The sequence below is a fragment of the Tiliqua scincoides genome, chromosome 11, assembly GCF_035046505.1.
Source record: "Tiliqua scincoides isolate rTilSci1 chromosome 11, rTilSci1.hap2, whole genome shotgun sequence".
Taxonomy (NCBI): Eukaryota; Metazoa; Chordata; class Lepidosauria; order Squamata; family Scincidae; genus Tiliqua; species Tiliqua scincoides.
This window is the reverse complement of record NC_089831.1, coordinates 11,617,087-11,640,883: the sequence shown is the minus strand read 5'-3', so window position 1 is coordinate 11,640,883 and position 23,797 is coordinate 11,617,087. Positions and strand designations below refer to the sequence as shown.

The 23,797-nt window shown below is 48.6% G+C and overlaps 1 protein-coding gene and 2 pseudogenes across 1 annotated transcript; 1 reads left to right on the top strand and 2 right to left on the bottom strand.

Annotated features, from left to right (window-relative positions):
• Positions 1 to 503: 503 nt before the first annotated feature.
• Positions 504 to 623, top strand: LOC136662850 (5S ribosomal RNA; annotated as a pseudogene).
• An 11,075-nt stretch (positions 624 to 11,698) lies between these two features.
• On the bottom strand, positions 11,699 to 11,818 carry LOC136662922 (5S ribosomal RNA; annotated as a pseudogene).
• A 3,849-nt stretch (positions 11,819 to 15,667) lies between these two features.
• ZNF703 (zinc finger protein 703) lies at positions 15,668 to 20,279 on the bottom strand. The gene is made up of 2 exons (XM_066639529.1): positions 19,971 to 20,279; positions 15,668 to 18,290 (listed from the first exon to the last, which is right to left on the bottom strand). The coding sequence occupies exons 1-2, from the start codon at positions 20,205 to 20,207 to the stop codon at positions 16,833 to 16,835; spliced, it is 1,695 nt and encodes a 564-aa protein (XP_066495626.1). The 5' UTR covers positions 20,208 to 20,279; the 3' UTR covers positions 15,668 to 16,832.
• Between the last annotated feature and the right edge of the window lie 3,518 nt (positions 20,280 to 23,797).

Genomic DNA, 23,797 nt, shown 5'->3' with positions numbered 1-23,797 from the left:
CAGGTCAAAACGGATCTACACAAAAGAACGAATGGACACATTATTTGACGTCTAAAGCAGCAACATTCGGAAGCCAGTGGGAGAGCATTGCACCCTCTGCTGTTGAGCTGAAAGTCGCCCTTCCACAACAAAGAAACTTCCCAGGGAGATTCGAGCAGGAAATTGCCAAATGAGACTATATCAAGAGATTTGGTTCTATTCATTCCAGGCTGAATGGCGATGACAGTTTCCTGTCATGTGATGCATGTTAATTGGCAAGGCTAGGAAGATGTGGTCGTCACCAGGCACCGCTGCTGTGAACTGTCACTGTGCATATATCTTATATAGATGTAAGCTGTGTTTGGACTTCTCATAAATAATACCCTTTATATTTTCTGGCCCTTTGGCTTGATCAGGCATGTGCAGGGTAACAGTTGCTGCAACTACTTGGAAACTAAGCAGCGTCAGGCCTGGTTAGTATTGGATGGGAGACTGCCAGGGAATACCGGGTGCTGTAGGCTTATAACAGCAGCAACTGTTACCCTGCACATGCCTGATCTTGTCTGATCTCGGAAGCTAAGCAGGGTCAGGCCTGGTTAGTATTTGGATGGGAGACCGCTTGGGAATACCAGGTGCTGTAGGCTTATAGCATAGTCCTTCGAGACTGAAGGTTGCCAACCAGGCTTATAACATAGTCTTTCGAGACTGAAGGTTGCCAACCATTTGACTTGTAAAACATAAACAGTTTTGAGTGGGAAAATGTTTACACTTTTTTCCCTTCTTTTCTCCCCTATACTCATGCGCCTGTCTATCTCTGCCAACGAACCCTTCACAATCTGATGTGGTATGTTGTAGCACATGAAAGCTTCTGCTTCAAGCAACTTGCTAGACTTTGGGGGTTCAGAAAGCTCTTTGACTAGTTGGTTGCGAAACACACAGCTTCTGCTCTGCCTTGTCACTTGTGAGCCCATGAATACATCCCCTCCCCCATGGTGAAAAAGGTTCTGGATTATAATTTTTCTCTCTGCTGAAGTTCCTTGAGGAGACTAAACATAAGAACATCAGAAGAGCCCCGTTAAGTTGCACAAAAGTCCATCTAGTCCAGCATCCTGTATCTCACAGTAGCCTACCAGATGCCTCATGAAGCACACAGGACAACAAGAGACTTGTATCCTGTTGCCACTCTCTTGCATCTGGCATTCTGAGGTTGCCTACTTCTAAAAGTAGGAGGTCACATATCCCCATCATGACATGTAACCTGCGGTGGACTTTCCTCCATCAATCTGGCCAATCCCTTTTTAAGGCATCTAGGCCAGGTGCCATCACCATATCTGTGGCAAAGAGTTCCATGGATTAATTACCCACTGGGTAAATAAATATTTTCTTTTGTCTGTCAATTTTAGTGCATGTACCCTGGTTCTGGTGTTGTGTGAAAGGGAAAAGAGCATCCCTCTATCCACTCTTTTCATCCCATGCAGATTTCTGAAGTACAGACCAAAATCTGAGGTTGGGCCAAAGGTCTCTGCTAAACATTTCATTTTCAGTGCAGGCTTGGGAATGTGAACCAACATCACACAGCTGGTAGAGCACTTGGGCTGCAATCCTTGGGAGTAAGACCCATGGACTATATAACGAGACTTACTTCTGAGTAGACATGCATAGGATTGGGCTCTCAGTTGGCCATTCCATTTTAGGAGCACGAACTTCTAAATCAAGTAGGAAAATAATAAATGTGATTTGAGTCAATGGTGGGGGGAGGTTAGGGGTGCAGAAACAGGGGTGAGCCTTGTCGGTTTGGTCAGGGGCACATCTGCATTGGGAAGCTAGAATCTCTATTGATCTAGGTTTGGAAAAGTGGACTATTTCTGTCTATACTGGGAAGCAATGGAACAGTATGGTCGTCCGACTGGAAAAGCTTGCATGCGGTAGAAGGCCGCTATCATGAATCAAGTTAAAGAACAATCCTTAATAAATGAAGTGGACTGCTAAATGTTTCCATGAGAAGTTCTCCAGCGAGCAGAGAATTACGTCTCGTCAGTTATTCATTGTGATAATAAACAGAGAGCGCTAACGGCTGCCCATACATCATCGTCATAAAACATCTCTTTCAAACAATAGATCTGTCTGAAGGCGAATGTCAGCGGAGCCCTGCAGAGGCTCATCCTAATGCAGAACGACTCTGGACATCGTCTTGGATGCAGTTTGGAAAGCAGCAATGTTCTTCCACCCTGCAAAGTGGAAGCAGGACCCTGACATAGCTCAAAATGGCAAGGAAGAGGCCAGGGAGGGGACTCTGTTTGGCAACACCTTGCAAAAGTGTGTGTGTGTGTGGGGTGTGTGTGTGGGGGTGTGTGGGTTGGGAAGCTGTAATAGAGTTTAGATGGTGGTTCTGGCAGCTGGAGATGTAACCAGAGGGCAAGAACCCAATCCAGCATCCAGGAGCATCCTGGCACTGCAAGATCTCAAGCACTGCCCCGGATCCTGTGCTGTCTACTTTAGCATGCATCTCAAATGCTTCCTCATGTGCTGAGACACCAATAAAACCTTGCTTTCTGAGTGTGCAAAGCGAGTGCTTCTTCTTGATGGAATCCTTATAACAAACCTGCAAGGTAGAGGTAAGTGTAATTAATCTGTGGAACTCTTTGCTACAGGATGTGGGGGTGGCACCTGGCCTAGATACCTTGAAAAGGGGGCTGGGCAGATTTATGGAGGAAAAGTCAATCACAAGTTACAAGCCAAGATGGGTCCTGGTTTTATAAGTAGGCTGTCTCTGAAAGCCAGATGCAAGGGAGTGGCACCAGGATGCAGGTCTCTTGTTGCCTTGTGTGCTCCCTGAGGCATCTGGTGAGCCGCTGTGAGATACAGGAAGCTGGGCTAGATGGAACTTTGGCCTGATCCAGCAGGCTCTTTTTACGTTCTTAAGTGCAATGACCTTCCATATTGCAGCTGAGGTTGAGAGAGAGTGGTTTGCTTTAAGTCTGACTCGCAAATTGGGGCTGTCGCAAACTTAGGGGGGTTTGGGGTGCTCAGAGTTCTTGGTTCTCGAACCCTAAAGCCCTCAAGGTTCCTCTGTTCAGTAGTACTGCCACCACCCTGTATGTGCCAGTGCCTCAGTTCAGCGGCACTGAGACCCTCTAGGCTTAATTCTGTCCCTTGCAGGCACTGAGCTCTTTCTCCAATTAGAGCTTCAGTCCTCAAGTTACTAGACCTCAATGAGCATTTGGTAGCTTGCTGAACGGCTAGGCAGAAACCCTTGTCCCCAACAGACAGTGAAACAGTTTAGTAAAAGGTATTTTAGTTTATTAAGTACAAAAGGTTACATAAGGTTACAGTAAGGCAGCAAATGCTAGAGGCATAAACATCTAGGAAACATGTCAGCAATAAAATAATAAAGCTAGCTGGCTATCTCTATTAATCCCTATCTCTCACCTGGGTCAGTCATTCTTGTAGATCTTTTAGCTCCAGGATACCTATGAGGCCAGGTGCCCATGGTGGACAATGGAGCTCAAAGCATGCAGGATGTTGCACCCAAAAACTCTGTCCAAGAAGGAACACGAACACCCCTTGGGGCACTCATTATTATGCTAATAGTACTGAGGTGACTTCATACTTATTTAGACTGTCCAATCAAAAACTTTTGAGAACCTTCTCAAAGTTGGCCTGGTCCCTAGCCCCTCATAGTTCTTTACTCCTCCCAACTGGAGATCCATAGCTGCACTCCATCACGCTTGATCAGGCGCCTCTTTGTCTGCTAAGGTGATAACATTCCAATGGGTTGTAATTCTCGTGGTCTGTCCTTTCTGGCCAGCAAAGGAGAGACAACAATCTTTTTGTTTATTTACTCACATTCTTGCAGCTAGGAACTGCTAGCCACTTCTCCGTTACTGACTTAGTTTGGTTCAGGCTTCTACTGCCCACCTAGGCCTAACATGTACATATTCATGACAGGGGCTCAGCCCTGAAGCTCACTGGGTGGTTTTGAGCCACTTACGGATTTGCAGTCCAACCTACCCCACAGGGCTGTTGTGTGGATAAAAGGGTGGCAACTAATGCCCTGAGCTCTTTAGAGGAAAGACAGGTTAAAAATATAATAAATCAATTATTTAGCATATGTCTTGGTTAGGGGCTGGGACAGTGGGGAGGAAGCGTGGGATATTTTAACAAGTAGCAGACTAAGGGCACAATCCTAACCAGGTCTACTCAGAAGTAAGTCCTGTTTTGTTCAATGGGCCTTACTCTCAGGAAAGTGTGGTTAGGATTGCAGCTAATCTGCAATCCTAACCACACTTTCCTGAGAGTAAGGCCCATTGAACAAAACAGGACTTACTTCTGAGTAGACCTGGTTAGGATTGTGCCCTTAGTTCCATAGGAAAGGTGAAAGAGCCATGCAGAAGAGGATTCAGCCACCGGAAGCTCTGCCCAGCAGTTGCCCTTGGAGTAGTGGTGCCCTTTTTTGACTGGCAGCTCCTTTGACCTACTGGGCCTTTGGCGGCAGCTCTCTATTATGGCTGTAATCCTTTGCATTGTATAGGGTGGCATGTTTTTCACGAGGATTCTGCTGCTCCACTGGTTGGTTTCTGCTGGTTCCCCAGGGTGCCACGGCTCACCGTTTGGGAACCACTGCCTTAGAGGAACACAAAACACAAACACACACAAAAGCATTTTGGCCCCCATGAGAACTAGCAGCTTGTTCATTTTATTTTAGGAAGTCAAAATCTTCAGAACTCCTGATTATTTTTCTGCATACTGATAGCATGTGGAATGCTTTGACTTATTTGTTGAGCTTTTCGCGGGGTTGAAAACAGTACATGAATGTTAATAGTAGAATAAGAGTAATTTTCGCAGCCTCGGTTTCTACATTCTCTTAAAGAATGGCTGCCCCCAGCACGTGATAGATTGTCAACACCCCTCCTTGATGGTGCCCCCTTTTTTTCTTTCCTTGTGTCACCAATTTTTGCGCAAGCCATCGGTCTGCCTTCCAAGCACCGGAGCTGAATTCATCTGCTGTGGACACAATTGGCCTTTGATGCTTGCACTCACAGTGGGCTTCTCCTCTGTAGCCAGCTTCCCCCCCCCGCCCCCAATGATGGATTAGTGGAGAGATTTTGCAAAGTTCTTGCACCTTGGGAGAACAGCATGCCCACTGCCGTGTCCAAATAGTTCATTTCCCCCTCCAAACGGAGAAGGTTCCCTTTGTTGCGCTGGAACTGTGCGGCGGAGTTGAAGCCAAGGAAGCCCCCCCCCCAATCCTTCCCTTGTGCTCTGTCTCCTGCAACAAAACCCATGCAAGGAGAAAAAACAGACAGTTGCAAAGCATCCTGGCAAATGGAGCACATGCAAAGACACATACACTCACAGTGGCCTAAGCCACGGCTGCAATAAATCAATAGGAAAATAGAGGCTGCCAGTTAGACTAAACATATGCATTTGCAAAGCTGGCTCACCCTCATTAATCACTCTGACAGCCCTAAAAACACATTTCTCCTTTAATGACTGTATTTGGATAATCAGTGCTTTTTCCTCCTCGGTTAGAGTTGGAGGAAGGGACAGCTGGTGTTATTGCAGCCATTGATGGAGAAAGCATGGGGACCGGGGTCAACCGGGAGTCAACTGCGGAAGGTCTTTCGCAGTCCTGAGCTCGGAAAGTTGTCCTGATGCAATAAGGCAGCTCCCTGGCAAGAAGTGGAGCGCATACACTGCAAAGCGTCCCTTCTTGCGCTTAAGCGTGTTAACCAAAAATACCGCCACCCCCTCCACAGGGCAAAGAACGACCCACTTGCGCAAGACTTTCCCCTTGTGCTGACTGCACTGCGTTACTCCTTTCTAGTGTGCTTTTTGCTACCGTCGCCAAACCCAGGGATTGGCCTGGTTTTTCAATGCAACGTGCACCCCAAACGGGAACCGCGGGAGAGCACGAGGCGCCTGAAATGCAGCCATACTTTACCCAGGCGCAGCTGGCCGTCCATTTCTCAGAGAGACGAGAAGAAATCAAGTCATGCCGAAAACCGTTGCGTGGGGTTGTTCAGATCGGATGATTAATAAAGTGCGCGCCGGAGCTTTTATTAAAAGATGGATTTGGCCGCAACCGAGGCATACATCGGACGGGGAGTTCTTCAAGATGTTGGCGGCACAATCACTCTGCAGCAGATAAAATTGCAGAGTGCTGGCAGGTTGCAAATGATGCTTGGCAACATCCCCCCGCCTTGCACATTCTCTGCATGGCGATACAGGAGGGGAAAAAAATTGCAGCGAGGAAAAATTGCAGCGAGGTAAACCCAGGACTAAACAAGCAAAGCCTTTGTCTCCGGCTCCAGTGGCGAGCCATGATTGAGCGGAGGCATTTGTTCACCGTGAGCAAGGCTCAAAGGGAGGTGAGCAAGGGAACGTGGCTGCGTGTTCACCCGGACGCACCTTCTGCGTCACTTCCTGCAGACGAGTGCCGGTCGCACAAAATGGCCAGGAGTTCTGTGGAACTCCTTGCCACAGGATGTGGTGCTGGCGTCTAGCCTAGACGCCTTTAAAAGGGGATTGGACAAGTTTCTGGAGGAAAAATCCATTATGGGGTACAAGTCATGATGTGTATGCGCAACCTCCTGATTTTAGAAATGGGTTATGTCAGAATGCCAGATGCAAGGGAGGGCACCAGGATGAGGTCTCTTGTTATCTGGTGTGCTCCCTGGGGCATTTGGTGGGCCGCTGTGAGATACAGGAAGTTGAACTAGATGGGCCTATGGGCTGATCCAGTGGGGCTGTTCTTATGTTCTTAACTACAATTCCCAAGAAGCCTTGCAGGTCTCTTGTTATCTGGTGTGCTTCCTGGGGCATTTGGTGGGCCGCTGTGAGATACAGGAAGCTGGACTAGATGGGCCTATGGCCTGATCCAGTGGGGCTCTTCTTATGCCACCTTGCCGAAACGGCACGAATCAGTGTTGTGTAGCAACTGCCTCTGTATGGGTGTTTCTTCCCTTCCACCTCTGAAAAGATTCTTGCTGGAGATAACGGGCCCAATCCGGGTGCCAGTGTGGTGTCTGTGGTACCGCTGCTGCTGCTGCATGTGGAGCTGGCCCAATCATGAGACCAGGCAGTAGACTGGAAGAGAGGCACCCACTTCTCTCCACCTGCTTGCCTGTAATGTTCCCCTTCCTCCTTCTCCCACTACAGGGATTAGAAAAAGAAGAGGGGGAACAGAAGGGTGGAGAAGAAGAAAGCGTTGGGCTTGTGTGCTGGAGAAGCAGAGGCTGGCACATCACCGGGTATGGGGGCAGCATCTGTTATGCCACCCTGGGTGCCAGGAGGTTTTTAGCTGGTTTCACCACCAACAAAAAATATTCATTTATTACACTTAACCCTGCCTTTCCTCAGGGTTGCTCCAGGTGTTGTGGTGGCATGCCAAATGCCTGCCTCCTTTTCTAGTGGCATGCAAGCCACCACCCGGGCCTGCCCTCCATGTTTCTTGAAGAAGTGGGAAATGGAGTGAAAGAGGAAGTGCGGATGAAACGAGAGTGGTGGGCTAGAGAAGCATTCCTCCAATGTTCTAGCCAACTATTGTCTTCTCCTCCGCTCTTCCTCTTCCGTTCCACTACCCTCCTCAAATCCAGGGGACTACAGGGGGAGAGCAGCAGAAGCCGATTGGAAAAGACAGGTATCCTTGTCAATCCACCACCTAAAGCAAGCACCTCAGTGGATGGGCTGGGCCTGCCTTCCCTCCGTAGAACTCAAGATAGGGCCCACATACGTTGGCTGGGCACAGATTTCCACCCCAGGCAAAGCTGGGGTCTGTAGCGTAGCTAGAGTGGTGCAAAAATGTAAGTAGCGCAAGCTCCCAAATGCAAGCAGCCCCTCCGACTCATCCTCAGAGCCAGATGGATCATACTCTAGCCCAGGGGTGTCCAAAGGTTTTGGCAAGAGGGCTACATTATCTCTCTGACACTGTGTCAGGGGCCGGGGAAAAAAAGAATTAATTTACATTTAAAACTTGAATAAATTTGCATATGTTTACATAAATGAATATATTAAAGATGAACTTATATGAATAAATGAAGGTCTTGCAATAGCTCAAGGCCTATAAAAGGCCTTGCACAAAGGAACCCTGGCCTTTCCTTTCCTGCTGCTACTGCATCAGAGACGTGAAACAGCAAACAATGGAGGAAGCCCTCATCCCACAGCTCACGCGAGAGGTCAAACAGTCACTCTCACACTGAGAGCAGTTGTGTTGGGCCGGTGAGGGCTCCAACAAGTCTCTAGAGGGCCAGAGGCTCATTGGAGACTGGGGACTCCCTGAGGGCCGCATTGGGAGTCCTCGAGGGCCACAAGTGGCCCCAGGGCCGGGGTTTGGGCACCCCTGCTCTAGACCAGGGTTGTCCAAAGTTTTTGGCAGGATGGCCACATCATCTCTCTGACACTGTGTTGGGGGCCAGGGAAAAAAGAATTAATTTACATTTAAAATTTGAATATATTTACATAAATGAATATATTAAAGATGAACTTATATGAATGAATGAAGGTCTTGCAATAGCTCAAGGCCTATAAAAGGTCTTGCACAAAGCAAGGCTGGCCTTTCCTTCACTGCCACTGCTGCATCACAGATGTGAAACAGCAAGCAGTGGAGGGAGCCCTCATTCCACAGCTCATACGAGAGGTCAAACAGTTGCCCTCAAGCTGAAAGCAGTTGCATCAGGCCAGTGTGGGCTCCAACTAATCTCCAGAGGGCCAGAGGCTCATTGGGGATTGGGGGCTCCCTGAAGGCTGCATTGGGAGTCCTTGAGGGCCACAGGTGGCCCCAAGGCCGGGGTTTGGGCACCTCTGCTCTAGATCACACTTTATCCTACAGAATTCATAGAGGTTGACTGGCAGGTGTTAACCTCTGCTAATTCAGCCCCTTTCTCTGTATGTTACCAATTGCAACAATTGCAATGAAAGTATTTGCAAAATGCTGGGAAAAATTCTCTCTCTCTCTCTCTCTCTCTCTCTCTCTCTCTCTCTCTGTGCACAATGCAAGCCTGATTTGGATGGGTTCTACGTAATTTTCCCCCCACTTCTGATGTCTTGTAAGTATTTTTGAGTATATCCCTTTCAATTTCTATATGATGAAAAGTGAATGTTTGTTGCAATTGAGATACATTAAAAACGTGAAATATAAGTAAATTACAAAAAAGAATAAAGTTTATTATAGAACCCTTTGGGGACAGGGAGCCATTTATTCATTTATCTTGGTATGTAAACCACTTTGTGAATTATCTTTGTTGAAAAAAAGGCATAGAAATATAAAATATTAAAATGGAAAAATGCTATATAAATATTCTTAATAAAAACAACACTATCCTGCAGTTTCTCTGGGTAATGCAAGGCAATATCCCATATAGCTTCCCAGTGATGCTGGGAAGTAGGCTTGAACGGTAGATAATGGCTCTCTCTCTCTGGGCTACCCAGCCCAGTTTCACAGCCAAGAGGGATTTGATTCTAGCCCTCTGTCTGACAGCTAAGGTTAATACCTTGGTCATTACATAACCCTATGCTGGCTCTCCCCCTTTGAAGAGACCTTTTGATTTTTTAGGTGCACCCCTAAAAATGTAACATGTGATTGCAAACATACACTCCATTCAGGCACATTTGTCAGGGAACTGTGACTGATGGCCACTCCCTACTGAGTGCCCTATGCAAATGGCCCGAATGACCTTTGTGACCTGACGCACTGAATTCATCCATGAGACAGGATTTTGTTGTTGCTGTGGCATATTTTTTTAGGCCCTGCCACCCTCATAACTCATTTCATGGGACCAGAGCGTTCTGGAGCAAACCATCACTGTAAAGGGGCAATTTTCAGAACCAAAGCAGTGTGCAAGGAAGTAATAAACGTCCCCCTTCCTGGTACGCATTGGTTCGAACCAGGATCACCCCCCTAAGGGGGTACTAAGTACTAAGGGAGATTAGATTAACACCAGAACTGCAAGAAGGATCGGTCAATTTCAGGCTTCTGAAGTCTGCCTTGCCAATACCTTCTCATCTTTTTCTGAAATAATTGCGAATTACTTGCACCCAATGTGTTGGGCATCTTCCATCCCTGCCCTTGAAAACTAGTGGAACAGTCGGGTTCCCTTAGATTTTCAGATCTTTTCTAATCTGAAAAAGTAAAGTCTCAAATGGGTATACCAAGTTCCTTGGCATTATCTCCCAAGCCTCCCAGCAGCCTACAAAGAAATAGGAAATGTCAAACATGGTCTCATTTTGCTTAGCCAGTGTGAAGGTATTTGGAAAGAACTGGAAATAACTGCCCTGGATCCATTAGCTGAGGACAAGAGTTTTAACTAGTGGTTCCTAAACTGTGGGTCGGGACCCACTGGTGGGTCACAACTTGATTTGTGGTGGTTCGCCAGAGGGTGATGGAAAGATCAGATAACTGCCTCAGGCCCTGAAGCTATTCAAAAATCGGATACTGTAGCTGCTAACTACCCTGCAAGGAGCTGAGCTCCTGCAGTTTGCAAGCATGGGTAAATATAAGGTTTGAGGGGTTTTTCAGGTCATTATAAACAAATAAATTTTTCTTTCTAGGTCTCCTTTTTTAAAAGTTTGGTAATCTTAGGTGGGTCGCGATAAAAGTGTCATTTCAAAAAGTGGGTCCTAGTGCTAAAAAGTTTGAGAATCACTATTTTAGGCTAAAGGCCTTCATGCAGATAAAAGAACCAAGGAAAGCAGTATCTAATCTTGGATTTCAATGTGCAACATAAGCCACAGAGCTCACATAAGATAATGGCTAAGGAACTGACCTGCAAATCATGAACTCACTAGTCAGCCTTAATCAAGCCACTCCCCCTCAGCCTCAGTCTTCCCCATCTGTAATATGGGGATAAGAATACCCTACACAGTGGTTCTCACACATTTGGCATCGGAACCCACTTTTTAGAATGAATCTGTCAGGACCCACCAGAAGTGATGCCATCACTGGAAGTGACATCATAAAGCAGGAAAATTTTGAACAATCCTAGGCTGCAATCCTATCCACACTTAGCCAGGAGTAAGACCCATTTACTATCATTGTTAAAAGCACGTACATGTACATAGTAGCTTGTTAAAAGTTCAGATCTGTAACAGTCACGTACCCTGGTAGTATCAAGTCTTATATATTAAAGATAAAATATTGAAATGAATGGAGACCCACCTGAAATTGACACGTGACCCACCTAGTGGGTCCCGATCCACAGTTTGAGAAACACTGCCCTACAAGGTCTTTGTGAGAACTCTGAAAAATAAGACATGTGGAGTGCTTGGCACATTGAGAAAGCACTTTACAAATATTATTTAGGTTGCCATCCTACTTTTAGGCTCAGTCCTCCTATTTATACATACTGCAAGCATACTTAGGGCTGCAGTTTGTTTTTTTTTGGTTTGGTTTCCAATTCAGTCAGAGGAGAGGAACTACTTGCAGAGCGCGCGTGCGCGCACACACACACACACACACACACACACACACACACACGCTTCACTTGGTGCCATAAATACATATCTTATACAGAGATGATGTAGGGAAATGTCCTATGAGAAGTAACTGACATTTTCAAAAGTGAAAACAGCAGCTACTCTTACCTTCCCTTAGCTACTCATGAAACTGAATCATGCATGCTTCCCCGTTTACCCCTGTCTCCATCTTCATCCTCCTCTGTGCTCCTTTCTAGATTCTAAGGCCCTGGGTTGGCAACCTTCAGTCTCAAAAGACTATGGTCTAAGCCTACAGCACCTGGTATTCTCAGGCGGTCTCCCATCCAAGTACTAACCAGGCCTGACCCTGCTTAGCTTCCAAGATCAGACAAGATCAGGAATGTGCAGGGCAACAGTTGCTGCCACCCCTGGTGCGAGGGACTTTTCACTTTATGTGATGTGCCAGGCACACCATTTTGTTATTGCACAGACATCTGTACATTTTGCCATCTTAAAAGTAAGACCTATTATGTATATTTGGGGTGCTGAATCAAAAAATGGCATCGGTTTTGCCCAATTGGCTCTACTTTGGGGGTATGGTAAAGCCTCATATCAGCATATGAAGTGGCTATGCAGTACCCCCAAAACTAGAGCCAATTCAGGCAGCTTCTTCATGAGGAATTCATGGTGTTGGCTTCTCACGAGGTAGCAGCATATAAGATGGCCAGGCCGTACCCCTAAAACTAGAGCCAATCGGGCCAAACTGAGGCCATTTTTGAATTCAGCACCCTCAAAATATCCTAAATTTGATCAAACATTGTTGGCGCCTTAAAAAAGGGTGTTTTTTTTTTGAAGGCCTATGTTATTTATTACTCATTATTAATAATAAGTATATACACCAAAGCCTCAAGGATCCAATTTTTAATCTGCCCAAGTAATGCATAATGAGATCATTTATGCACCCACCCTGTGCTCAAAAGGCAAGCACAGTTCACACATGCAGCTTTCCCTTCGGAAGCCGTACTAGAAAAGCCAGTGCACAAGGCACTCCCATATCTTTCTCATTCCAAGAAAAGCCATGTGACTTTATTTCCAGTTCTGTGGTCTATGAATCAGTTATTTTTATGGCTTGGTAGCAGTGTTAGAAGTTTTTTTTAAAAAAAAAATAACACCACTGAAATAGTCCAATTGTAAAGGTCATTCAGGGCAGCTGAAATCTTGACACCCAGATTGAGCAAGCCAAAAGCCAGCGTGAGAGAATGAGAGCCCATCACAGCACCTGAACCAGCTCTCGTGAATTTAACCTTGCACATTTTTTCCTGGGCTATGAATTTGTCTTTGTACCTGAACTTTGAAGCAATCAGATCCAGCTTCAACCACATAGCTACAGAAGCACTAGAAGTACTTCCTGGAATTGTAAATCAAATTTTTGTGGAGAAGCCGTTCCCATTTTGCAAACAATCTCTTGCTGGTCGCTTTGGCCAATCCAGCAGCCATCTCCCAAAACTGCCCTTGTTCAAAGCTTCAAATGTTGATTTCTTTTTCTTCTAGGAAGTGTTTTGAGCTCCTCATCTTTCGCTCTGATCTGGATTGGTCCAATCTTTTGTTGTTCTTGGACTTTATCATCGGATGACAGCATAGCTGAAAGATTGTCTGATCTTCTCATCCCTGCATCCTGCCAACCCATAAACCACCAATGAGAAAGGAGGATGGAAAAGATGAGCGCTGTGATTGCACGCAATCCCCAACCTGACTTTTTCACGTAAAATGATATGCAAGGCATTCTTAAGAAGAGTTCAAAATTTGGCTCCTCTTATGTGTATGTAAAGATCTGAGTCCGCCCCTTTGTCACTCTAGACCAGTAAGGTCTTTATACTCACTGGCACTATAAATCCAGCTTTCCTGGGTTTCTGAAAGGGTTCCTTTACCAAACCTACCAAGAACGGAACCTAGAAAATAAGAAGAGCCCTGGTGGATCAGGTCAAGGGTCCATCTTGTCCAGCTTCATGTTCTCACAGTGGCCCACCTCATGCGTCAGAGAGCACACAAGACAAGATACCTGCGTTCTGTTGCTACTCCTTCGCACCTAGCATTCAGACAGCCGTCCTTCTAAAACTAGGACATTGTGTAAACCCAGCATAGCTTGTAACCTGTGATGAACTTTTCCTCCATAAATCTGTGCAATACTCTTTTAAAGGCATCTAGGCCAGGTGTCATCCTGCGGCAAGGAGTTCCACAGATTAATTACATACTGGATAAAGTGGCATCTAAGCCAGGTGCCAACAGGGGCCTCCAGGAGCTGCAGCCCCAGCTTAATCAAAAAATCAATTAGAGACATGATTGATATCATCTGGAATTCAGGTTCATAAGAATGCAAGCACCGCCCTGTTGGATCAAACCAACGACTCACGTAGTCCAGCCTCCTGTTTCTTATGGTGGCTGGCTCCTGGAGGAGCTCACCACAGGAGAGAAATGCTCACTTCATGCACATTATCTTGCAGTCCTTACAACAACCTTGTAAGGTATGCACAATTACCCTCATATGGCAGGGGAGGTTGAGGTAGAACAGTTTGCCACATAGCACATTCATATGAGAGGCAGGATTCTAAGGAGAAACTTCTCTTTCTGACTCTGAAAGAATCCAGATTATTTGCTTGCCTGTAAATAGCATAGCAGTAGATTGCACTGCAAAGTTACCCTTAGGATGGGCACCAAGTACAAAAGATTGGTGTACTTGGTTTCAGTTTGGTTTACTCTATAGCACACAGTCCCTGCCCACAGAAGCGTCCCTATAACTGAACCGGGTCCTCCCCCCGCCCCGGGCTTGCACACGCAGGCACTCAACAGTGCCAGGTCATTGTGGGGGTCAGGGAGACCTTCCGTATGCCTTTGCTTCGTTCAAGCCCCAGTCTTCCACCCCACACCCTGCTTGATCAAGGAGTGCAAGTTTGGAATGCCCATTCCTTGACTAAGCAAAAGGGATGGGGGATACAGGGAGGTATGTGTTCCCAAGCTTCCCATTGCCCCTATAACAGGTTTTTATGGCTGGATGGGACACACACAGAGGTGTGTGTTTCCAAGCTTCCCATGGTCCCCGTAACAGGTTTTTATGGTGCATGGGAATCGCTCTGTGGCCACGAGGAAACAGGTTTTTAAATGTGGAATATGCAGTCCCTCAGTGATAAGAGGATCACATAGATCTAGATACGTAGATAGAGAAGACAGAAGTATCTACAACTAGATACTGTACAATGAAAACAGCACAATCAAGGAGGAGAGCCCCATAAACCACACACAATTAGCCAGTGTCCCATCTCATGCCCATCCAAACTATTTTCAGATCAATACTGTCAAATCACCCTCCTACCAAGGAGCAATCCTTGCACAACGTCTGCAAAAAGAAGGCCCTCCCCACAAAGGTGGAAGTCACTTGACTTTGTGGCTGACTTCACAAAAGACGAGGCACAGAGAATAAAGAAATTCCCCCCCCCCGCACCATGGAGAGGCAGAGCCTCCTGCACACGCCTGCCAGGTGCACAGCAGCTCCAGCAAGGCTAAAGGGTGAGCATGTCACCCATGACTCCTCATGCGCGCATATGTCCACATTCTTTTTCTCCATCACTAGATGGCGCTGCAGCCTTTCCCATACTCCCTTCCCACACAAGCCTGATGGATGCTGCAGTTCCAGAAGTCTTTTCTGCCCTTCAGTTTCCTATAAGGAGGAACTCACCAATCCACTGGAAATAGTGGAGGAGAAACTCTGGCTAGGTCTATACATGTACATGCAGCATAACGAAAGGGCAAAATGCTAGGGTAGTAAAATAGGCAAGAGAAGCCTGGCAAGGAGCCATTGGTAAATAATTCCCAAATATAAAAGATCCTCTGCTGTTGGAAAAAAAGAAACACGGGGGCAGAGGAACAACCCTTGGCCTGGGGATCTGGATTTCTGTTTGCACCAAGGTGCAAAAAACCAAAACCAAAACGACAACCCTTGCTTTGTAATTCCAAAGTGTTCCAGTCTCATCCACCATCAAAGCCTCTGATGGCCCCCATCCTCTTGCGCTTGTGGTACACTGGACCAGAGAATGAATGGACCCACTGGACTTTGGTTCTCCCAACCAGTAAAATCTGGGAAACTCAAACTGCACAGCCCATTTTCAGGTCAGCCTTTAAGGTTCCACAAGGCTACAATTTCCCCTGGGGTTTGTGGACTCGATGCGTACAAGAATAGGCAGGTCAAGGGGAGAAGGCAAGAGAGCACACATAACAAGGTGGATATAGCCAAGTATTCATTTATTAACAAAATAAGACTTACCAGGATGGAGCTCTATTCACCCAAAATGGTCCGCAGCGTGGAAGGCTGCGTTAGGGGAGGGGAGGCTCCACACCCTTAATGACTGTTCCATTCCCATAGGTCAAGAGAAGTCAGGGGGGCATATGGGGGCATTAGGTTTTTTTTTGGTATGTAGATTCGAGCCTGCAGTTAAGGGTGCAACTGCCCGCCCTGGACGCCAGCCGGACTTAAAGGAGCCAGCCAGAGCTAGGCCAAGCCAAGTTCTTCCAAGTTCTTCATTTGGTGCATGAGAGAAAGTTCTCCTATTCCAGTTCCTTGAGGATGCCAATTTTATTTAAATCCATGTCTTTTAAAACATTAAAAAAAAAAATAATAATGCAAGGTGCACCCCAAGGGTAGATTGCTTTCTGGGTATCAGTACCATCAGCAAAATCCAGGTACCAGGAAGAATGGCACACCAAGCTCTGTCTATACAGGGCACCCCCTCGCTACCTCCAAGAGCGCAGAGCCTTCGCTTTTACAGAAGAAAGAGACACACGGCATGGACTAAATGGACCAGCTGTTGGGTGGCTGAGGGCACGGCTCTTTCCCCAAATGCCCCCAAGCAGCAAGGTGCCCTCTAGCTGCACGGCCTGCCCCGCAAGTGAGGCTCTCGGGATTTCACCAAGCCCAAACAAAGCCACAAGAACGCAACCCCGCGGGGCCTCCCACCACCGCCCCTTCCTCAGAACACAAAACAGGGGCAAGGGGTCAAAGGAAAGAAAGAAATTACATTTCTGGTAACTGTACAAAAGAGAAATTGAATTTAAAAAAAGAAAAGAAAGATAAAACAAAGGGAAGGGATGGGGAGAAATGCATTTTTTTGTTTGTTTGTTGAGAATCATGCAAAGGGGTTGGTGGAGACAAAGGGAAAGAATTTAAAAAAATTAAAGGGGATCAAAAGGAAACACAGTAAGAGCCCCTCCCCCACCTGCAGAAAAATGGTTGGGTTTCTTTCTTTTTTTTTTGGACACAGACTTTTTGCATACCATTAATCATTGGTGTATTAATGCACTTATATTTCCAGCTTTAAGCTAACATACAGTAAATAAATACAGAGTCCAGGGGCAAGGGACGAGAGGCAGCAGACGCACCGGGACTGCCGGAGTCACTGATATCCAAGTGCAGAGGCTGAAGTCAGTCTTTGGCCATAGAGGGCATATGGGGAGTAGTAGGGTCCGGCCGCTGGCAAGGAGGGCACTGGTAACGCTCCAGCTGTGGGCAAATGGCTCTTACCATACGGGTGGTACCGGCTTAGTCCCAAAGTGTGTGGGCTCCTCAAGGACAGGGACCCCGGTAAGGAGCTGGGGCTGCCCGGAGCGGTGGGTGGAAGATGGAGGTGACAAGATGCGGCCGAGCCCAGCCCGGAGGTCGGGTAGCCAGCCAAGAGTTTCTCCGCCCCAGGAAGGGTCGTGTGGGTCCGCAAGTGGGCCAGGAGTTCCTCGGAGGTGGAAAACCTCTTGTCACAGGGTCCGCTGGCCGACACCCAGTTGCATATGTGGGGCAGGGCGTCGTTCTGGAGCATGAAGCCGTAGGTGTAGAGCGGGTGGCCCGGCAGGCTGGGTGTGGCGCTGGAGAGGGTGGTGTGCAGCGGGTGGGCAGGGTACACCAGGGGGTATCCGCTTTTCAGGCTGCCCGGGTCGTGCACGCAGCTGGAGCAGTTGCTGGTGCCCAGGTGGGAGGTGCTGTGGTAGCTCAGGCAATAGGGGTCACGGCATAATCCTTGCATGAAGGACGGGGGAGAGGCCCCTGTCAAGGGGCTGGAGCTGGGGGGCTTGCCCGGCAACCCCAAGGCCCCCGGCAACTGACTGCTCACCAGGCTGGGCTTGGTAGGATCCAGGCTGGGCACAAACTGCGAAGGGTAACCCGCATAGGCCCCAACGATGGAGCCATGGTAGCCAATGCTGGAGGGGGGCAAGGGGAAGACCGAGTGCCCCGGCTTGTAGGGGGACACTGGGGCCACATGGCCCGAGGAGGCTGTGAGGGCCGGAGGCTCCGACTTGCGTCCAGAAGTGGCCTCACCAAGTGCCCCAGGCTCCACGCTGCCTGCGCCACTGCTGGCCCTGCTCCCGCCGGCCCCCTGCGAGCCGTCAGGGCTGGCCTTGGCCACCACCTCCAGCTCCTTCTTGTCGTCAGGGCCTTTGCAATCAGTGTGCTGCGGAGAGCTGCCCCGGGAGCCACCGGGGGAGGAGGAGGTGGAAGATGATGAGGGGGCAGCAGAGACATGTGGTGGGAAAGGTGGGCAGGTGGCGCTGGGGACTCGGAAGCTGGTCTTCTCGCTGCCAGGGCCGGTCTGGCTTGCCAGGCCACCGTCTTTGCGTGGATCACCACCTCCTCCTCCACCGCCTTTGGAGTAAGGCTTGAAGCTTGACTTGTCCTCCACGGGTGGATCACCCAGCTGCTTGAGGGTGGTTGAGGCTGCCCGGCTGCCTGACTCCTTGTCGGAGCCTGAGAGGCTGGCAGAGGAAGCGCCCGAGTTGAGTTTAGAGGCGGGTGGTGGGTCTGGCTTGCCGATCTGAGAGCAGGTCTGTGCCAACAGTGCCAGGGGGCTCTTCTTGGCATCCAGCTGGTGGGGGGAGGGGAAGAGAGAAAAAGAAGAGGTAAGGTTGGGGTACACCGCCACCCTCAAGAACATACACACTGGGGGAGGAAGAGCCCCCACCCCACAGAGAAAGCCCCCCCCAGACTACCCCCAACAGTGACTACACCAGGGGTGCTCAATAGGTGGATCGCGAAGTGCCGACCCCCCCTTCAGGTGCCTCTGGGAGGAAACGCTGGGAGTAAGGCCCATTGTACTCAATGGGGCTTACTTCCAGGTAAGTGTGGCTAGGATTGCAGCCTCACAGCCTAATCCTAGGCATGTCTACTCAGGAGTAAGTCCTGTTATACGCAGTGGGGCTCAAGGTACACCAACATACATTGTACACATAAATGTTATATGTTATGATGGCGCGAACATTGTAAAAAAAAACTCTGGTAGATCTCCGGGCCTTGCTGGGTTTCAAAGTAGCTCTCGAGCCCAAAAAGTGTGAGCACCCCTGGACTACACAATTAATTAACAAGTACCCCATCTATCCTACATTTCTCCTCCCCAAGTTCTCTCCTGCAGGGCAGGACAAGAAAACACCAGGCAAGGAGCTGCCCCAGCCCAAATCCTGGCCCTGTTCAGAAGACATTCCCAGGAAGAAAGCCCCCCCCCCCCCAAATCAAAGCGAGCACACAACAGAGCACAGTGAGATGTTCAGGTTATGTTCATTGACTATAATGGGACTTACTTCTGAGTAGACATGCAGAGGTCTACTCAGAAATAAGCCCCATTCTAGTCCATGGGGCTTACTCTCAGGCAAAAGTGTGGCCAGAATTGCCAGCCCCAGAACCCAATCCTCAGCAGGTCTACTCAGAGGTAAATCCCATTCCACTCAATGGGGCTCCCTCTCAGGCCCGTGTGGATCAGATTGCAGCCGAAGACTCTGCGGGTCTACTCAGAACTAACTTCCATTCTAATCAATGGGGCTTACTCCCAGGTAAAGTGGGGTTAGGATTTACAGCCCCGGAGCCCACGCCTCAGCAGGTCTACTCAAGAAGTAAGCCCCGTTCCAGTCCATGGGGCTTACTTCCGGGCCAAAGTGTGGACAGGATTTGCAGCCCTGAAGCCCACTCCTCAGCAGGTCTACTCAGAAGCAAGCCCCATTCTTGTCAATGGGGCTCCCTGTGTGGGTCAGATCGCAGCCCACTCCTCAGCAGGTCTACTCAGAACTAACTCCCATTCTAGTCAATGGGGCTTACTCCCAGGTAAAGAATGAACAGGACTGCAGCCCAAACCGCCGCAGGACTACTCAGAAGCAAGCCCCCTTCTAATCCATGAGGCTTCCTTCAAGCAAGTGTGGGTCAGATCCCAGCTCACCCCTCGGCAGGTCTACTCAGAAGCAAGCCCCACTCTAGTCCGTGGGGCTTCCTCTCCAGCAAGGGTGGGTCAGATCGCAGCCCACCCCTCAGCAGGTCTACTCGGAAGCAAGCCTCACTCTACTCCATGGGGCTTCGACTTCAGCAAGGGCGGGTCGGATCCCAGCCCACCTCTCACCAGGTCTACTCAGAAGCAAGCCCCCTTCTAGTCCGCGGGGCTTCCTCTCCAGCAAGGGTGGGTCAGATCGGAGCCCCCCTCCTCGGCAGGTCTACTCAGAAGGTAAATCCACCCCAGTCCCTGGGGGGGGCTTCCTCCCAGGAGGGTGTGCAGCCCCCCACTCACCTCGATGGGGCTGACGGGCGTGGAGGAGAGGGGCTGCAGGTATTCCGGGTGCAGGAGGTGTCCGCCGTGGGCGCTCAGCATCTTCAGCACCCTGATGGGCAGCCGGTTCGCCTGGCGCAGGGGGTCCTCCGGGGGCAAGTGCGCGAGCGCCGGGCAGGAGGCTCCGGGAGGCGAGAGGGAGCTGCTGGTGCTGCTGGGCGATGTCCTGGCGTTAGATCCAGCGGGCGAGCCGCTCATTTGGGGGGGCAGAGCGGGGCAGGGGGGCGGGGGCGGCCAGATCCCGGGCAGGGGCTCCTCCGTAGCCAGCCCCAGCAGCAGCGCTCCAGCGCAGCCAGCGAGCCCTGCCTGCCTTGCCTTCCCCCAGCAGCCACACGTCAAATAGCTCCACTCCGCAGCGCACTTCCAAGCCACCCGCCCTGCCCACCAATCCGGGACGTGCCAAGCTCCTCGGGGCGGAGCCCTGGCCGGTGGGGGGAGCCTCGCCTAGTGGGAAGGGGAGCGGCTGCCAGGGCTCCTCCTGCGCCCTTGGAGAGGGACGCCCGGGCAGCGGGGAGGAGGGGACGGAGGAGCTGCCTTTGCGCAGCCAGCCTCTCCCTCGGTGACTCTCTCTCCCCCCAGGCTGCGTGGGGAGGGGGCAAGGCTTGCTTCCCAGCCCCAGTCGAGCAGGGAGAGGAGCCGTGGGGAAAGTGGAGGGGTTAAGGGGGGCACACTCACTCACGCCCCCCCCCCATTTCACCCACCTTCAGCACTCAGCTCAAGACTAGTAGCGGGACACACACACATCGCAACTCAGAGTAGTAAGAATACACACCCACCTTCATCACAACTCAGGCTAGCAGGAAGGAACACACACAAACACATTCATCACAACTCAGAGTAGCAGAAACACCGCTCCCCCTTCAACACAACTCAGAGTAGTAGGCAGAAACTCACACACCATCGCAACTCAGAGTAGCAGAAGCACGCACACCCCTTCATCACAATTCAGAGTAGCACACCCTCCCCCACCTCAGAGTAGCAGAAACACAAACACAGCATGGTACACACTTACCATTGGTGACTGGAAAACAAACTCACATCGTGTAACCTTACAGGGCTGGAGAGGGCCTCCTGCCTTCCTTCCACTTGCTTTCTCCTGTTTAATTTCAAAAGGAAAGGGCCTCTCTGTAGGACAACTCTACTGCTAACAACTTTAGGCTGTAAGATCCTCAGGGCAGAGACTTGTTTTCTGATAACTGGGAAACTGTGAAGCATGCAGATGTCACTTCTCAGAGTGGTCTACAAAGTGTGAAATAATACACTTTGGTCATGTCAAATGAAAGTTTATTAGTTATTATTATATTTTTGCACAGTCATGGTTTTGGCTGGATTTTGTTTATATCCACCTATCGAGTCCTTTCCAATAATAATAATAATAATTTCAATTATTTTATTTTATTTTTTGTCCTAAGTATCTTTGCTTTTAATCCTAAATCTCTGGAAACTAGTTTAAAACACACACACACAGCATTTTGGGCTCTCTTGTCTTGAATGTTTCATGTGCCACAGGATTGAACCAGTGTCTTCCTTGACACCACACTGGCCCAATAGCTCTTGGTGTCTCAGGCAGTGTGCCAAATGCTGCCCGCCTTACCCAGCAGTGTGCCAGCCAGCCACCACCCTGCTGTTCTCCTTCCTCCACCTGCTTCCTGGATTTGTTAGAGAAGGAGAGGAATGGAGCCAAAGAGGAGCAACTGAGGTGGGTGGAAGGACATGGTTTGCAGGTACCTTCTGCCAATTTGCTGCCTCTCTTAGTTGGGCCGGCTTCTCTGTCCAGGTGCCATATCTGTGAATCAGACAGCTGGTTTTGGATATGCCCCTCTTTGGTCAATGTCTGAGAAATGGGTGATGCAAATAAGCTCCTTCCCCAATTATTCTATCGACTGGTGATGGGGGGAAACAATGCCATATGGGGAGCGTCAACAACTAACATGGGTCCCCCCCACTAATGTTTTTAAGGTTGTGATTCTATACATACTCACCTGAGACTAAATCTCATTGAAGAGTGGGGAAACAGGGATAGGATTTTGCTGTTCATCAACAATTAAAGCTATGATCTTGTACAACCTTTCCTTCCCGGGAGCAACTCTCACTGAGCAACTCTCACTGAGCATAGTTGGACTTACTTCAGAGTGAACATGCATAGGTTCTGGTTGTAAATAACCTCCCTTGTAGTATTTCAACACAGATGATATTTAGTGATAAGGGTTGATACTGTTTTCTTGCGATAGCACAAATGCCGTGGAATTCTTATCTGTGAAATTCCATCTCCTTGACTCAAGAATACAGGCAAATAATTGGACTAGCCTTGGGACAACATAAATAAATTACTGTCGGCTAGGTGCCTTTGACCTCATACCACAAACCGCTCCTCTGTTTAACTACGTAGGTCTTTCTTTCTTTCTTTCTTTCTTTCTTTCTTTCTTTCTTTCTTTCTTTCTTTCTTTCTTTCTTTCTTTCTTTCTTTCTTTCTTTCTTTCTTTCTTTCTTTCTTTCTTTCTTTCTTTCTTTCTTTCTTTCTTTCTTTCTTTCTTTCTTTCTTTCTTTCTTTCTTTCTTTCAAACTTCCCTTCAAGACCAGGACGAGATTAGAGCAAGGTCAAGACTAGAGCCAGGCCTGAGGCAAGCACCTGAGTTGGCCTCCTAGATAGGCCGGCCAATATCACATCTCTGTTTCTCTCTGAGAAATATAAGAAAAGGCCATGGCACCAAAGGCCAAGGCACTAGGTCCTAAGTCAGGGTTATCAAACATAAGGCCCGCCTGCCAAATGTGGCTTCCAGAAGGCATTTATCTGACCCTCCTAATAATTGTCCTCTCCCAGCATAACTGGGCTCTCTCATATCTTGAAAATATGTACAAGATTTGCATATTTTCTCTCCTGTCATTTGAAGCTAATGAATTTCTATGTGAGAGCAAAAGACTTATGTCTGGCCATCATCTACTTAATAATGTCACTCTGCTTGATTAATGATGTCACTTAATGCCCTTAGCAGGTGCCATGAATGCTAACTTTGGCCCTCTGTATGAAATGGGTTTGGCATCCCTGCCCTAAATGATGATCCCTGAGAACTCCTCTGTACCCATAGCTGTTACGTGCTGGTTCTGGTGGAGCAATTCTCTTGGAGCAAGTAGAATGGGAATTTACTGAGCTGGCTCCACCCCACCTTTCTCCTCTTAAGGAAAATCTTAAAGGATGGACACAGACAAGGGTGTCATTGGTTCAACCCATCCTGAGTTCCAGCAAAATTCATTGATGGGTGTCTAATGCTCTGTCCCACCATTTCCCCCTCCTTCCCACTTCCTCTTCTGTTCCATTCTCCTTTTTCTTGTTTCTGAATCTAACGTTCAGGAGGAGCGGAGAAGTGGATAGAGTTTGGCACACTGCCCTGGGCAAGCAGCAGGTCTAGCTGCCCCGTTTGTGGGAGGCTGGCCTTCCAAAGGCTCTGAGGTGTCCAGAAGATCTGTAGCCTTAAGAAATGAAAACGCTCTTGTATTACATACACCAATGTTCTGATAGGCGAGTATGAGATTCTTTAGGGGCGGCAGGCAAAAAGTAATCATGGCCTGTCAGAGAAGAATTTAGTGTGGAGACAGAATCAAGTAATGGTCAGGCAGATTGATGAGCATTGCAGGCACACCGAAAGCAAGCATGAGTGGCATCAGAAAGTGTCACTGCAGAAGAGGCAAAGAACATTGCCATGCATATTTACTGGTGAGACATCTCAAATATTTACTGCTTGGACATCAAAGGCTGGATTTGCACAGTTGTTTTCAGGGCTGGCTGGTGT

What these genes read in the sequence shown, in the direction of transcription:
- ZNF703 (XM_066639529.1), bottom strand. Translation starts at nt 20,207, where the DNA reads ATGAGCGGCTCGCCCGCTGGATCTAACGCCAGGACATCGCCCAGCAGC. An exon ending in CGCCCGTCAGCCCCATCGAG is followed by an intron (nt 18,291 to 19,970) that starts GTGAGTGGGGGG and finishes TCCCCCCACCAG; the next exon opens with CTGGATGCCAAGAAGAGCCC.